We start from the raw sequence: 15877 nt of genomic DNA on the forward strand, positions 1-15877 counted from the left end.
TAGTTTTATCAATTCTTTGTGATATTCCTTATTTGTAATAACAGTACTTTATTTTATATCATCAAAACACTATTAATGTTATCATCATTTCATTATTCCGTTATCAGATCTTACTATTTCTGTTATTTTAATTCGAGTTTCAATGTTTTTAATTTAGAGTATTGGTTTTTCAATTAAATAAATACTCAATATATTTGGTTTAATTTTTTAATGGTTAACAAAACTACAAGTCACTGAAATAATCACTTCTTAATCATAAAATCAATTGATGGTGTATCTATTATTTCTCATTTTTATTGTTTTTATTTTTTATCAGTTTTGAATTATCATCTTATTATTTTCACTTGATGTATTCATTATTCTCTTTTCTTTCATTTTTATATTTTTATTTATTCTTTATCTGTATTCATCATTCTTTCATATTATCATTTTTTATTAGTTATAATTAATATTCTTTCTTTATTTTATTTGTCATTCTTTTATTCTTTATATTATGATTAAAATTCTTGTGTGATATTTTATTATTCATGTTCATTGTTAAATATCTCAAATTAATTAAATTCCATTCCTTGTTATTAAATATTCATAATTTAATACATTGTGTTCTATTTCTAAAACTGTTCAACAATTAATGCATTTGATATTATCACTGATTTTCTTATTAATTTAATTATCAATCAATAAAGAAAGAAATACCTTTTATAATTTAATGTTATTATGAACAAATTATTAAATAGTATCTTAAATAACCATCTTATTACATTAGAACAAAATCATATCATTAACAGTACATTAACAATATGTAATAGAGTATAAAAATAATGAAATTTGAAAATGAGATAAAAGAATTAAGTTATTTGATTTGAATTATATATTCATAAAACTACAATAAATTCATCATCACTTAACACTATTTTATTATCTTTTGATACTATTTCTTTCTTAAACATAATTAAAACAAATTATTAATTTTGAATAATCATTATCATCTATTCTATTATTAATTTAAAAATAAATCATTTATATTGTTAAATTAATTTTCAATTATCTGTATTGTTTGTTTTATTACTGCACTTTTTCCTTAGTAATGTTTCTATCAGATGATTTAATTTCATCAATTTTTTCTGCACAAGCAATAGTACTACCAATAGTAGCAACACCACCAGCCATAGAAACACCCGTACCAACAACTGCAGCACTACCAAAGGCAGTAGCAGTTGCAACTCCAGTGACAGTTGCTTCAGCAACAGCACCAACAGCACAAGCACCAACAACACCTCCACTTAGAATTGTTGCAACGGTTGCACCAACTGCAAGACCACCTAAACCTATTGCCTTCAGTATGTTCTTTCTTTTTTCTTTCCTTCTTAAATTTTCTGCTTGAAGTGCATCTTGAATTTTTTTTCTTCTTCTTCTTTATTGTATAGTTTTTCTGTTTTAATTTAAATATCAAACACATACCAAGGACCAATAATTTTTTCTCCATTATGCATTTCCTTTACATCTCTTCTCCATATTGTTGTTGTATATGTTGCTATATTTTTTTCTTCTGTTCTTGTAATACTTTCATTTTTTTCATAAGTTATTTCTTTGTATTCACTAAGATTCTCAAAACAAAATGGATTTTGTTTTAATTCTCTTGACCATTCAATTAATGACTTTATTTCATTTTCTGATCTTGTATTATCATGATTTTCAAGTGGTTTTGAATCTATAAAATACATTGGAAAATCAATACTTTCCTCTATGTTGTTATCTTTGCCTTCTTCCTGTGTTACAAATTTGATTAGTTCTTCTTTAAATTTATTTTTTTCTTTTTTGAACTGTTCTACTTGTTCTTCAGGTGTATAATAATAGCATTTTGTCCAAATAATGCAAACATGTTTCCAGAAATCTTCTATTTTAAACATACTGTATATTGTTTTAATTAATTTTTTGATACTAGATGAAAGTCTTTTATCATTAATATCTAATACAATTCCAACAGAATGAAACTCATTTTCTTTGTTAATACATTGAATAAGTTTTGTTAGATGTTCACCATCTCTACCATCTGAATCTTGAAATCCAGGTGTATCAATAACACAGATATCACTTCTATCATTATCTCCACAACCACCTTGAATTATTTGTGTACATGAATTTGCACTATCACTTGATACAAATTCATTCTTATTAAGAATAAAATTACCCAATGCACTTTTACCAACACCTGTATTTCCAATCAAAAGTAATTTTGTTTGTTTTCTTTCTTGTAAACTCATTTATGTTTATCAATTAGTTTTGACTTGTTTAAATATCCTCAGATATGTATATGAAATGAGGTTTGTTGTTTTATTGAAAAAAGATTAGCTAATTTATTGATGTTTATTTATTTTTATTCCTTATGTAAAAATATATCGTAAATGAAGTTTATTTTTCAGTAAGAAATAAAATAACACAACATTTACAGTTCTTAATGAACAAAAATTGTTATGTAACTTTTCTTACAAACATTATAAAAAGGAAAAGATAAATTTAATATTATTAGTTCTAATTTAAACTCAAAACTCTTTTTAGATTTGAAGGTAGCATGTCAGAGACACCACACAGTTCCCTAAAATATTACCATCATTCAAATCACCCAGTTATGGATTGGTTATGATATTGTATTTAGTTAGAAAAACATCATAATCAATACTACAAGAATAACAGTGTTTATTATGTACAATGATCGGATATCATTGATAATAAAAGAATGGGTATTTATAAAGATGGTGTTATTGCTTGTTAGAATACAACTATAAATGATAATATAAGATTATCAAAGAAAAAGTGTTTGGTGGCTGATTCTAAAAAGAGTATAGCACGAAGCAATACAGTAGTAATTATATACTCTCCTTAAAATAAGAAAATAAAGAAGAATTTTAATACTCATTAAAATCAAAAAGAAAATAAATAATGAATATTTAAGTAAGGGATATTTAAAATACTCTATTCAACATCAAAAAACAAGAAAATGAAATTATCATAATTCAACAACTAAAATCAAAGAATAAACTAATAAATGATGAACAAACACTCTTAAATCAAAGTGATTATTTAATCTCCCTTGAGTAATGAACAATAGAAAATAAAACTATTAACACCTCGTTATCAACTTTTTATAAAATTAAATTTATCTTTATTTATTGGTTAAAACTGTATTTTATTTCAGCAACAAAAGTTTTTCTTCTCTTTATCATTTTTCTTTATCCATTGAAAATTCAAATGACAGAATACATAAAAACAAATGTTAATTTTAATAATAGATTTTTTCTCTCTTCAATTTCATGAAGTAATAATAAATAAAATAACTCGTACTCATTTTGTTTATCAAATCAATTTATCTGATTTTAAATTAATAATATTCAATTTATAATAATTAAGAAGAGTTTATTGTTCTTCTTCATAGTTATCCTGTTTCAAATTGTGTCAATTCTTTGTTTTCTCTTCCTTCTTCTATTATAATTATTTTTCTATTCCACTTGTTTTTGAATGTATTGGAGATAACACGAATGCATTATATTTTGATATGTCTGTTTTATATTCTTTTCTTTAATCTATTCTTATATATTTATATTATTTGCTTACTTGTTTCTCAAAATCCTTTTCATTTATACGTTTATTATCTAGTTTGTTCTCTATGAAATTTTTATATATTGTTCTGTCAACTATATCATGTATTTCTAATATTTCATTTGTAATTTTCTCAGATTCATCAAGTAACTTTATTTGTCTTGTAAATTGATTATAATATATGCATTTCATTTTACTATCATTTTTATATATTTGATAATTCATTTTCTTGTATCATTGTATATTATTTATATATTTTATTATTTATTACAAATTCTTTCAATACTTTGATTTTATTCTTCTTCCTTTTTCTGTTGTGATATTTTTCTATCATTTCTTCTTTCATCTATTTATTTCTTTATTACATATTTCTATTTCTATTTATCCATCATTTTTATCTTTCAAATATTTACGACTAATTTTTATTTTGTTATATAATTCATTTGATTTCAATTCAATACTTTCTATTAATTCTGTTTGTTTTATTTTCTCATCATTTATAATTATTTTATTATATAAAACTTTGATATTTGTATAAATCCTAATTCTTATAATTTCTCCTCCTCTCTTTATTAATATCTTCTTCTTTTATTTCTATTTATTTCAATCACTTTCTTTATTTCCTTTGTTCATTTTCTTATTTATGTTTTTTATTTTCTTATTCTTATATTTCCCATTTAATTCTTATATTATTAATAATCATTATAACTTTGATTAATTTGTTGTCTCTTGATCATTAGATATTAATATAATGAATAAACATGAAAGATTGTAATCAAAATAAAGGATAGAGAAAAGTCATATCAGAATATTTTATGTAGTTCAAAATAAATGATGAAATGTCATAAAACAGAAAGTGAAAAATTATGAAAATGACAAATAATTTTAAATCAAATAATACAAACAATGTACTGATGTTATTATCAAAAATATGAATAATTCATAAATGAATATTAGTATTATTAATAATACTCAAATTGGTAATTTGTCATATCAAATAATTGATTTTTGAGTTGTTTTGTTTATTTTTATAGAGTAAAATGTTCATAAATGAGAAGAAAGACTTTTAATTTAACTCACAAATAATTATTTATCTTATTTGTTTTAATCATAAATAATAAATAAATCAATGAAATATTCTAATTCTATTGAAACTAAATAAATAACCTATTCTCATTAATACTCTATCTTTGTTTTATACTTTCATTTGTCATATAAATTAATGTTTTAATGAACAATAAAATTGATAGAATATATTATGTTTAATTATAAACTTAATGATGTTATAATAAGAAAGAGTTGAAGTTATCTTTTAATGTTTTAATTGTTTAAAATAAAATAGGAATTATCTTTCCTCAAGAATAAATGTAAATGAATCAAGTAGATTTATCATAATAAAGATAGAATGAAGAACAACTATTATTTCTTTCTCATATGTTAAATAAATAAACATATAAATTATTCATTAGTGATGTTTATTCTTAATTCTCTACAATTCAAAAATAAGTTGTGTATTGTTTTATTATCAAATTGTTAAACATAAATCAATTTATTTCTAATTTAAAATAAATGAACTAAAAATAAAATAAATTACGGTTTATAGTAATAATAAATAATTTATTCGGTTACTAATTCCGTTTTGAAAATTATGTTTTACAGATAAATATCATTTCATACATATCTGAAGATATTTAAACGATTACCATAAGTTAGAAACATAAAATGATAACAATCGAAACAAAGAAAGTGAAAACTGTGTTACTAAATAAAGGAATTTAAAAAAGTTGTGGTTAATTGTATTTTAAGGAAAACTGTGTTTAAAGTAAGTCATAGTCCAAATCCTGAAACAAAAGAAACACATGGAGAAGTCGGAGAAGATGGCAGAAGTTATATATTGTTATTGATACACCTGGTATCCAAGAATTAAACAAGTTAAATGAAAAGTATTTTAATAATATGATTAATTTTGGTAAAGAACAAGAAGGAATACAAGCAATTGTTATATTCTAAACTATAACAATAATACAATTTCAAACAACTTAAAAACAACGATTAAAATATTATGTAATGGTTTTCCACTCATCTTTGTTTTGTATGGGATAAATGCTATTGTTATATATCAGATAAACAATGAAAACCAAAAGGAAACTAAAAAAGAGAAAATCCAACAACTAATAAAACTTACCCAACAAACAACAAGAAATAAAAGCACTAACTTGCCTTATTTTATGTTGGTTCTCAAACAGATGAAGAAGATGAAAACACCAGATCAGAGAATAAAATAGAAACATTAAGATTTAACTCCTATTAATGTAGAAACTGTTGATAAATACAAAGCGTCAATCATAGAAGAAAAAGGACAAAGAGTCCATAGAAAATAATGACAATGATATAGTGACACAAGTCAAACATATGAAAAGATATACAAGAATTAGTTTTAATGGAGAAATTAATTATAAATAATGTGAAGTTGTAGATGTAAAAACAATGAAATTATAGAACAGTATCAACCCAAACCAGGATTTATAGATAAAATAACAAATGGAATACTAATGTTTTCAGAATTCATTTGTGATATGTTCATTGGTCTCTTTGGGTAAATTGTCACTTGGGAATAGATAAGTAGTTTCAATGAAATTATAGTTAATTACTTTTCAAAACATTTATTTTATTTTTATTAGAATAAAAAGGTATTGCTTTAATTTGTTTAATTCTGTATAGCCATGGTATGAAAATGAGAATACAAAGAAATGGATGTGTTAATGATAATATAAAATTGAAATTGTTAGAGCCTTCTTAATATATTAAAGAATCTAAATGACCGTTTAAATAACAATGAAATGTGCAATTGAATCTATTAGTTTTTGTTTGTTTCAGTTTTAAACGTGAAATTATGTAAAGCAATAAAAATTTGAATAAAATGGAGTTATTATTGTTTATTCAGAAGACATACTTCTACAACTATTCTCTTTTCTTTAAGATAAAGTAAATCTTTGATTAGAAGTATTCATTGACATTAACTACTTCACAGACATGTTAATCATAGATTACATTCAGATAATACAAAAAGATTAATTCAATTGTTGAATATATTGCTCACGTTCTTTTCTTCTTTTTCAATTTGTTAATATTTATTTTGTTTATGTTTTAATTGTTTTATTAATTGATATGTCTTTTTCTCATCTATTGGTAACTAACCCTCAGTTTCATGTCTTTTGTTAAACAGTTTATTAGTTGGAAAATGAAACTTATATATTTAAAAACGTTTTTATACAAAATAATTATAAGTTTCATCTAAAAAATAAATCCAAATTTATGTTCGTTTTTACTTAATTAAATATTGTAAACATTTAAATTTAAATAAATTTATAAAAGAAATTGGATTGAATGATTTTGTAGAAAGTCTTATTAGATTTGAGAATGTGTTATTAAATAAGAATTGAGGTAATATTAAAATAATTGATGAAATAAATTATTTGAATTAATATAATAATACTTTGAAATAAACAAAAAAGTAGAAATGAACACAATAACAATATGAATATTATATCAAATATATTAGTTAAACATTCATTAAAATATAACCAGAAACAATGACTGATAAAGAAATTGACTTGAATTAAAAGAAGATAATAATTATTGATATATTTCAACATGTAAATAACAAATTAAAAGAAGAGATAATCAAATATACTCATTGAAAAATACTATAACATTATGATGATATTGATATTTAATAATCAATTAAATTATGTAAATAATTATTCAAGTTAGTAACAAATAGTATACAAATCAATAATATGAATTAAATAAATTAAAATGATAAATAAGAGTTTATTAATGAAATTGTATTAATACAATTTTAATTGAATAAAATAAATAATATTATCAACGAATATTAAATAATTTATTTCTATTTCTTCTTCTTTAACAATTGATAATAAATGAATACAAATGTTAGAAACAAAAATAGAAATAAATACAATGGAAAATTAATATTATCATTATCAATGAATAATAAACAAGATAGTCATATCATTATAATGAATATCATACATAACAAAAATGAAATATTTCATCAAAATAAATATTCTGCAAAACAGTTGTAAAAAAGAAATATAATTCTAAACCAAAAAGAAGAAAATATTATATCAACTAAATAGTGTTAGAAATGTCAATTAAATGATACTATTATTACTATGATTTATCTATAATGAAAATAGAGTTATTTAATTAATCATGTATTTGAGTTTTATTAATTTTGATGTAAAATATTAATTAACAATAACTATTTAACTTAGTAAAAATCCTTTATAATTTACTTAAACCAAATATCTATTAACAACCAGTATCTCAGATCATTTAAACTAAGTAATATTAAATACAACTATGATACTTAAATTGGAATCATTAACATAAATTCTAATCAAAAAGGAAAATACTATCATCACAGAAATTCACTTTAACAAAATAGAATTTATTTTAGTTTAAACAAGATTTATTCCAAAGAATAAACTCAACCAATGAAAATAAAAGATCAAAGAATATTATATATAATTATCAAATTATTTGTAGTTTTTAATATCAAAGAAATAAAGTTTGAAATATTATTTTTAATTATATAAATTCACAAATTGTCATTTTATTATTTTAAGTGTAAAATGGAGTTTAATCAATGTAATGCATGTTGAGTTATATTTTAATTATTGGTTGAATAATTAATAACACTTATTTCAATTTGTAATGTAAAGTTATTGATGTAGTGTTAAAAACTTTGATAATAAGAATTTAGAAAACAAAAAGATAAATGAAAAAGAGTGGTATTGAATAAAAATAAAGAATAGAAAGAAAAATAAAGAAATAAAATAATTTAACAATCTTTCATTTTTATTTTTGAAATTAAAAAAATTAAAAAAATTTATTCAAAAAAAATCTTTAAAATTAGAAACGTCCATTGATTGAACTACCAGTTTCAGTGTTGAATATAAAAGTATTATCTAATGCTCCAAATTGATGTGAAGCATACTTGATTACTTCTTGTCCTACAAATGATCCAATAACTGAATTAACTGTATGAATTTGAACACCACCAAATCTACATATTTGTTCAACACAATTTCGTTCTACATTTTGTTCAACACCTTTTTCTTTTAGAACTTGATTTGTTAATTTAAGTAATTCATCAACATCTTGCTTATCACATGGTAATCTTTGGTAAATCTTTTCAAATTCAAATGATGCATAAATTATAGCTAAATACATTAAACTAGATTGTGGTGTATTTAACAAATAATCTTGTCCAATCCAATTTGAATTATATTTTCCATCAACTCCATCAATAACATGCATCTTTCTTAATGCTTTACAATGTCGTTTTACCATTTCAAGTGTAAATTCAACTTCTTTTTCAACATTATCTCTATTAACTCGTTCTTTAATATATTCTAATACTTCTTTTGCATCTTCTTCTAATTGTGAAACAAATACATGTTGAAGTTGAACAAAATATTCATTACTTGCAATCATATCTTTAATTCCTGAATCAACTGGTAAACGTTTATTCTTTTCATTAAATATTTTAACACCACCAATAAATCCCCAAAATTCAATTTCTTCTTTCTTTAATCCAGTTAAAGAAGAAATACTTCTTGGATCATTTAATAATTGTTTAACATTACCAGGAATATCTTGCCAACAATAAAATACAAATTGAAGAGCTTCTTGAAAATTTTCTTCAGCATAAAAATTAAATGCTTGTTTTCTAATTATTTCTTTAATCATATCTTTATCTTGTTTAGATTTAGGAATTCCTGTTTGATTTTTTTCTTTTCTCCATTGATTTAATGCCCAAATCAAAATTAATGGAAAAGGAATATGCATATGATTATCTTTATTTAAGTTAGGAATATCAATTGAATTATAAAATTCTTGTAATTTAGGGAATGGATATGGTACTCTTAAATCCATTGGAATATTAGAATTACCATCATCAAAAATTACATGACTTCCAACATATACTTTAACAACTCCAATAAATCCATTTGTATAAACTTCAATAATAGGATTTTTTGTTAAAATTGAAAGAGAAATAACATCTTCATGTAATTGATTACTACAAACAATAATATCAAATGATTGAATAAAAGATTTTTCTTTAAGTATTTCTTTTAATGATTTAAAATAATATTCTCCTTTAACTCTATCATTCAATTCAAGTAAATTATTAAGAATACATTCTCCTCTTTTTTGTCCAAGATTTTCACAATCAATAAAAAAATTAGTTTCTAAATCATTTTCACTAACAATTTGTTTATCTGCAATTCCTATAAATCCAATTCCTGGAAGTACAATTGATTTCATAAATTCACTAGCAACACAATCACTTCCAATTGATAAAACTTTACTTTTTTCAAGTCTTGCTTGTGCAATTTCTCCCCATAATCTTAATTGTCTATCATATTTTTGAGTATCAGTAACTTGAGTCATAATACAAGTATATCTAAACTAGTTCTTAGTTCTTTTTAATATTGAGGTTTATTTGTTATTTTTCGTTATATATAACAAATAAATAAAGAAAAAACAAAAAATGAAAAATCTTTAAAATAACACAAATTTAAAACATGAATTGTAAAGCATTAATTTTGGTTGTTCTATTCCAATGTGTTTTTGCAATTAAACAAGACACTACAATTACTATTGCTACTTTTTCTAGTATTGGAGGATATTTAATTATTATTGGTATTATCTGTGTAGTTTTGGCTTTATTAAAACGAAAAAGAAGTGGAGGAGAATATGCACCATTAAATGGAAATTGAATACTTTAATGAAATTTCATAGTTTCTGTATATATTACACAAAAAAAAAGTTAAAAAGAATAAAAAAAAAAATAAAAAGAATAAAAAATGAACTAAAATCAAAATAAAAGTTTGTGAATGGAATATAAAGGAGTTTTAGAATTACAAAGAAAACAACAAAATATATTAACTTCTATGCTTAAATTAAATCAAAATGATATATTAAATAATAATGAAGAAGAATTATTTTGGAAAGTTATTATTTTTGATCAATTTAATAGTGATCTTCTTTCATTACAATTAAGAGTAGGTGATGTAAGAAAATATGGAGTAACTCTTATGCTTAATATAAAACAACCACGTCAAATTTTAGATGATGTTCCAGCTATTTATTTTATAGAAGCAACAAAAGAAAATTTAGATCAGATTATTAATGATATGAAATCACGAATGTATTTAAATTTTACTATTTGTTTTTCATCAAAAATTTCAAGTGAATTACTTCAATATTTTGCAAATTGTTGTTTAGAAAATAAAGTAGAAAGAATGATATATAAAATAGAAGATTTATATATTAATTATCATGTATTAGAAACACAACTTTTTACATTATCTATATCTAATTCATATCAAAAATTTAATGATCCACAAATAAAAGAAGAAAATGCATTAAAATTAATTGACAATATAACAAATTCATTAATGAGTATTTGTATTACATTAAAAGAAATTCCAATTATTAGAGCTAGAAATGGTAGTTTAGAAGATGTTATTGCAAAAGAATTAACACAAAAATTAAATTTATTTAATATACAAAATCCTACATTCTTTCAAAGAGGAGTATCAACACGTCCATTAATGTTAATAACTAATAGAAATCATGATATTTCAGCAGGATTATTACATGGATGGAATTATCAAGCATTAATAAAAGAAGTAATGGAATATAAAATGAATAGAGTAAAAATTAATGATCATTGGGAAGATATTGATATAACAAGTGATTTTTGGAAAGAATGTAAAAATGGAATTATTCCAGATGTAACAGATATTATTCAAAACAAAACGAAAGAATTAATAACAGAAAAAGAAAAATTTCAAGTAGTAGCAAATAGTTTTGGTATTAATTTTGATGAAAATGTAGAAGTAAATTTAAATGAAGAAGAAAAAAAAGTACTTCAAAGTGAAGGAATGATGAAATATGGAGAAAAAATGACAGAAATAAGACAATTAAAAAAAGATATTGATCTTCATACAATAATTGCAAGAGAAATTATTGAAAATATTAAAAAAAGAGAAATTGATTTATTATTTTCTTATGAAGATAATGTTATGTCACAAATAACAGTTGATCTAAATGCATTAAATTTATTTATTGAAAGAATTCAAAATGAAAATGATTTAATTCGTTTATTCTATATTTATTTATTAAATTCAAATGAAAGTAATTTATTACAAAAAGTACTTGAACAAAAAAATATTTCATTAAAAGCATTAAATTATATGAAAAAATTAAAACAAACACAAGAATATTTAAGATTAACAAAAGAAAAGAAAAAAGAAATTGGATTTGCTGGAATGATGAGTGATATGTTTGGTAAAGTTGTTGAAAGATTATTACCATCTGATAAAAATATGGCAGTTACTGTATTAGTAGATACAATAACTGAATGTAAAAAAAGTGAATTAGAATCAGAATATAATTATTATGATCCTAAAATTTCAACTTCTAATATTTTAGATAATAGAAGATCAATTCAATTTAAAGATTCTATTGTTTTTGTTATTGGTGGTGGTAATTATACTGAATATTCTAATATTCAACAATACGCTGATAGAAATGGTAAAAGAATTATTTATGGTGCTACTGAATTAATGAATGGTGAACAATTATTATCTCAAATTAATTCTATTGTTTAATTCTTTTTAATTTTGTATTATTTTTTTTTTTAATTTTTTTATTAAAAATTTGTTTTTATTTAATTTTTGGTTTATAATTATTGTTATTTTTCAATGATTGATTTGTTTGAAAACTATATTTTAACATCAAATTAATTTGTTAAATGAGTTGTTTTTCTTTTTATTTTATTTTATTGTCTTGTTATTATTATTTCTTTTTCATATCATAATTAGTTAACTATTGTTGAAATAAGTTTTACCATATTTCTAACTAAAACTTTCATTAATTTATTTGTTCACATTTGATATTTCTTTAATACTAATAGAAGTAAAAGGTAAAAAGAAATTTTGATAATTACTTTCAAGAAAATTCAAACAATAGAAGTTAAACATATGTCTCATTTTATTAACCATTAAGAATATAATATGTTATAATAGGTAGTAATTTTCAGAAATTTATTACCATTCAAACAAAACAATAAATATTTTTATCATAGTTATATTCAATGGATTAGAAAAAACTTATTATATTAATTGAGACAATAAGATTGATAAATATTAAATATATTAGGGATAGTCAAAAAATGAGGATTTAATTTATAGCATTTGGTAATACTGTTATAGGTATGTGTTATCTATGAAAAGTAATTTATATTAAGTTACTATGGAGAATAAAATGATAGAGATAAAACAATGAAATCATTTAAATATTATTAATAAATGATACTGAAAGTAGTTAAAATGGTTAATTTTAATAATCACAGAAATGTAAATAATTATTTATTATAAAATATCAATTCAATTTTAATTCTTATAATTGTTTAATTTAATTAAATTCTCTTAATTCATGTTATGTTAAAGTACCATTATTTAGTTTAACAATTTTATTTCTTCATTGATTAATTAATACGTTATCATTTTCTATTTTGTTACTTTATTGTTTATTTATTTTTTAATTAATAGTTAATTGAATGAGCAAAAAGAGTTTGTTTAAAGACTTTTTAGTATATTGTTTGGGTTTGTAATTTTCCTAAAAATTTACTTCCTTTTTATCTTCATTACATATAACATTGTACCATAGTGTTTCCTTTCAAATTGATTGAAGAAATAACACATATTTACATGACAACTGCAATCACCAAAGTGGGTAATAAAAATAACGGTTGATAGTGTAAATAAAGTCAACTTCTTTGAATGAATCTATCACCTCAACGTTGTTAATTATAACAGGTTTAAATTCATTGGTTTCTCTATTAGAGGAACAACAAGAATACTTTGAAATTGTTAAAGAAAGAATTACTGAAACTCCTAAATATTTCAAAAAGTAGTGGAAACTATTAACCAAATAAATTGTGTTAGTGGTGTTATCTTCAATCAATTGACTCATTTCATTTTAACTATAAAGAAGAGATATTGAGGATAATAGATAGGGTAAAATATCTTCATTTAATGCATCCTTTTAATAACTCAGTATAACGTATTGCTAAAAGCCTTAAAAATATTTTTAAAGTTCTACAATATGTATTTAATTTATTAGAGTTTGCTTATATAAAATTTCCTATAGCATTTATTTTATTCTTAATCAAAACATTAGTTTTAAAGTTTTCATGAATAAATTGCTATATATAAGATATCTTTTCATTTCAAATGAAATAATTTCATCATTTTTTTTAAGAGAATAAATAAGAAACGCTTTTAGAAAGTCTTTCTTTTGATGATAATTTTCAACTATCAAATACATAAAATAAATAACTACCCTTCATATTTTTATTTCATCATTAATTTTATTACTTTGCATTTTATCTTATGAAAAGTGTTATAGAAATAACAATAATATTCTTTACTTACTTGTAAATAAATGGTTCATATTATGTTTATGATATAATGAGTAGTTATTATGTTTCTAACAGTACGTTTTTAGTAATTAATTAAAGAAATAATCAACACTCTTATCAAAAAGAAATAATTTATATCTAAGTGTATTGTTATGAATAATGTAACACCAGTAATTATTTATTCTTTTAACATTCAATAACAATTCAACTAATTAGTATTTATATTTGTTCTCGTTTTAACCATTTCTATTATTGTTTGATATATCATTCTTTATATTTGTTTTATAATTTTTTTTATTCTTTATTTCTTTTTATTCTTATTTTAATATTCTTATTCTTATCTTTCTTTTTTATTTTATATCTTTTATTTTATTATTTATTATTTATTTTATCTTATTTATTATTTATTATATATTTTATCTTATTTATCTTCTTATTTATTTATTTGATTTATATTTTATATTTATTCATTCTTTATTCTTCATTTTGTTTTAATTAATATTAAAAATATTTAGAAATGAGAGAATATAATATTGAATTTGATTTTATATTTTGATTATTTCATTAATCAAATTGTTGATTATTGATTATTGTTGTTAATTTTCATATTTCATTTCATTTTATTATTATTATTTTATTGATGATTTCATTATATTGATTGTTTATGATACAAATAAATAATTCTTATTGATTAATATCATCTAATCATTCATTAAATGTTGAAATATTTCATTTATTTGTATTTGTATTGTATATTATGTACATATTGAAATATTCAATAATCAAAATGATAAATATAATAATAAAGAAAGAAAATATATAAAATAATATATCAGAATAATAAATAATATAATCATATAATGAAAATAAGATAATGAATATAAAGAATAATAATATTAAAATAATAAATAAGAGATAACATGAGAATGAAATCAAAATAATAAATAAATAAATAATAATAACAAATATAAATGATTAATATTGAATTAATATATTAGTCTACATAAAATATCTCTAAATCAATAATAATAATACAATAACATATGTTCATAATGATAATAAATAATATTTCATATTCTATCTCATTCATTTTATTTTAAAATAAATAAATAATAAAAATAAAAATAATTTATTCAATTATAATTTATATATTCATTCATTATTTATAATAATATATAAATATTTATGTACATTCATTTTATATATTTATATAAAATATTCAATAAATCTAAATCATGAATATATTTAAATAAATTATATGAATGATATAATATTAAATATATAATAAATATATAATAAATATTATATGATTCAATAACATCATTATTATTAAATTTATAAATATAATATTTGATATATTTGAAAAATAAATGAAATTAAACAATGAATATGTTATTAAACATATTAATATTCAATATTTAATGATGAAATAATAAAATAAAAATAATTTACTTTTTCAGAAAGAAGAATTGTTAATCACAGTTGAAGTAAAAATATGTATTATCAAAGAAGAAGGAATAGATGAAGCAATTACAAAATTACTTAGAACAGGAACAAATAGTTCAGTACTTGAAATGGTTGGGATGAGTTGTATTGAAAATGGATATAAAACATATGGAATCAAATGTTTAAAGAGTGGTATGTCAATGATATGTAAAAGAAATGAAGTTGATGGAGTTCGATTATCACGAATTATTCGAGAAATAATAAATGAAAGTGAGGATGAAGAAATACTTGATATGATAGATAAAG

At 20.8% G+C, this 15877-nt stretch overlaps 3 protein-coding genes across 3 annotated transcripts, besides 34 other annotated features; 1 reads left to right on the top strand and 2 right to left on the bottom strand.

Annotated features, from left to right (window-relative positions):
- Nucleotides 1–232: 232 nt before the first annotated feature.
- Nucleotides 233–295: a repeat region.
- Nucleotide 296: 1 nt separating this feature from the next.
- Nucleotides 297–470: a microsatellite.
- Nucleotides 354–526: a microsatellite.
- Nucleotides 527–948: 422 nt separating this feature from the next.
- Nucleotides 949–1041: a sequence feature (AT_rich).
- A 24-nt stretch (nucleotides 1042–1065) lies between these two features.
- Nucleotides 1066–2264, bottom strand: EDI_319530 (uncharacterized protein; the record flags this gene model as incomplete). Its single annotated transcript, XM_001739277.1, has 2 exons — nucleotides 1066–1411; nucleotides 1456–2264. 2 exons carry the CDS (start codon nucleotides 2262–2264, stop codon nucleotides 1066–1068), a joined length of 1155 nt encoding a protein of 384 aa, XP_001739329.1.
- A 293-nt stretch (nucleotides 2265–2557) lies between these two features.
- Nucleotides 2558–3147: a repeat region.
- Nucleotides 3148–3371: 224 nt separating this feature from the next.
- Nucleotides 3372–3407: a sequence feature (AT_rich).
- A 394-nt stretch (nucleotides 3408–3801) lies between these two features.
- Nucleotides 3802–3982: a microsatellite.
- A 35-nt stretch (nucleotides 3983–4017) lies between these two features.
- Nucleotides 4018–4114: a microsatellite.
- Nucleotides 4115–4150: 36 nt separating this feature from the next.
- Nucleotides 4151–4288: a microsatellite.
- Nucleotides 4289–4677: 389 nt separating this feature from the next.
- Nucleotides 4678–4724: a sequence feature (AT_rich).
- Nucleotides 4725–5114: 390 nt separating this feature from the next.
- Nucleotides 5115–5219: a sequence feature (AT_rich).
- Nucleotides 5220–6258: 1039 nt separating this feature from the next.
- Nucleotides 6259–6286: a sequence feature (AT_rich).
- A 640-nt stretch (nucleotides 6287–6926) lies between these two features.
- Nucleotides 6927–6971: a sequence feature (AT_rich).
- Nucleotides 6972–7042: 71 nt separating this feature from the next.
- Nucleotides 7043–7092: a sequence feature (AT_rich).
- Nucleotides 7093–7326: 234 nt separating this feature from the next.
- Nucleotides 7327–7510: a sequence feature (AT_rich).
- A 630-nt stretch (nucleotides 7511–8140) lies between these two features.
- Nucleotides 8141–8225: a sequence feature (AT_rich).
- Nucleotides 8226–8423: 198 nt separating this feature from the next.
- Nucleotides 8424–8463: a microsatellite.
- Nucleotides 8464–8480: 17 nt separating this feature from the next.
- Nucleotides 8481–8541: a sequence feature (AT_rich).
- EDI_319550 (NEDD8-activating enzyme E1 regulatory subunit, putative) lies at nucleotides 8539–10083 on the bottom strand (the record flags this gene model as incomplete). The annotated part of the gene is made up of 1 exon (XM_001739278.1): nucleotides 8539–10083. One exon carries the CDS (start codon nucleotides 10081–10083, stop codon nucleotides 8539–8541), a length of 1545 nt encoding a protein of 514 aa, XP_001739330.1.
- A 369-nt stretch (nucleotides 10084–10452) lies between these two features.
- Nucleotides 10453–10500: a microsatellite.
- A 29-nt stretch (nucleotides 10501–10529) lies between these two features.
- Nucleotides 10530–12311, top strand: EDI_319560 (uncharacterized protein; the record flags this gene model as incomplete). Its single annotated transcript, XM_001739279.1, has 1 exon — nucleotides 10530–12311. The coding sequence occupies one exon, from the start codon at nucleotides 10530–10532 to the stop codon at nucleotides 12309–12311; it is 1782 nt and encodes a 593-aa protein (XP_001739331.1).
- Nucleotides 10591–10625: a sequence feature (AT_rich).
- Nucleotides 11182–11204: a sequence feature (AT_rich).
- Nucleotides 12295–12402: a microsatellite.
- A 589-nt stretch (nucleotides 12403–12991) lies between these two features.
- Nucleotides 12992–13012: a sequence feature (AT_rich).
- Nucleotides 13013–13059: 47 nt separating this feature from the next.
- Nucleotides 13060–13127: a sequence feature (AT_rich).
- Nucleotides 13128–13230: 103 nt separating this feature from the next.
- Nucleotides 13231–13252: a sequence feature (AT_rich).
- A 1091-nt stretch (nucleotides 13253–14343) lies between these two features.
- Nucleotides 14344–14484: a microsatellite.
- A 4-nt stretch (nucleotides 14485–14488) lies between these two features.
- Nucleotides 14489–14604: a microsatellite.
- Nucleotides 14605–14614: 10 nt separating this feature from the next.
- Nucleotides 14615–14639: a sequence feature (AT_rich).
- Nucleotides 14640–14656: 17 nt separating this feature from the next.
- Nucleotides 14657–14781: a microsatellite.
- Nucleotides 14782–14915: 134 nt separating this feature from the next.
- Nucleotides 14916–15100: a microsatellite.
- Nucleotides 15101–15213: 113 nt separating this feature from the next.
- Nucleotides 15214–15267: a sequence feature (AT_rich).
- Nucleotides 15268–15433: a microsatellite.
- Nucleotides 15364–15475: a microsatellite.
- Nucleotides 15476–15478: 3 nt separating this feature from the next.
- Nucleotides 15479–15576: a sequence feature (AT_rich).
- Nucleotides 15577–15877: the final 301 nt, after the last annotated feature.

Source organism: Entamoeba dispar, genomic scaffold (assembly GCF_000209125.1).
Source record: "Entamoeba dispar SAW760 scf_1105229462079 genomic scaffold, whole genome shotgun sequence".
In the NCBI taxonomy this organism is placed as follows: domain Eukaryota; phylum Evosea; order Mastigamoebida; family Endamoebidae; genus Entamoeba; species Entamoeba dispar.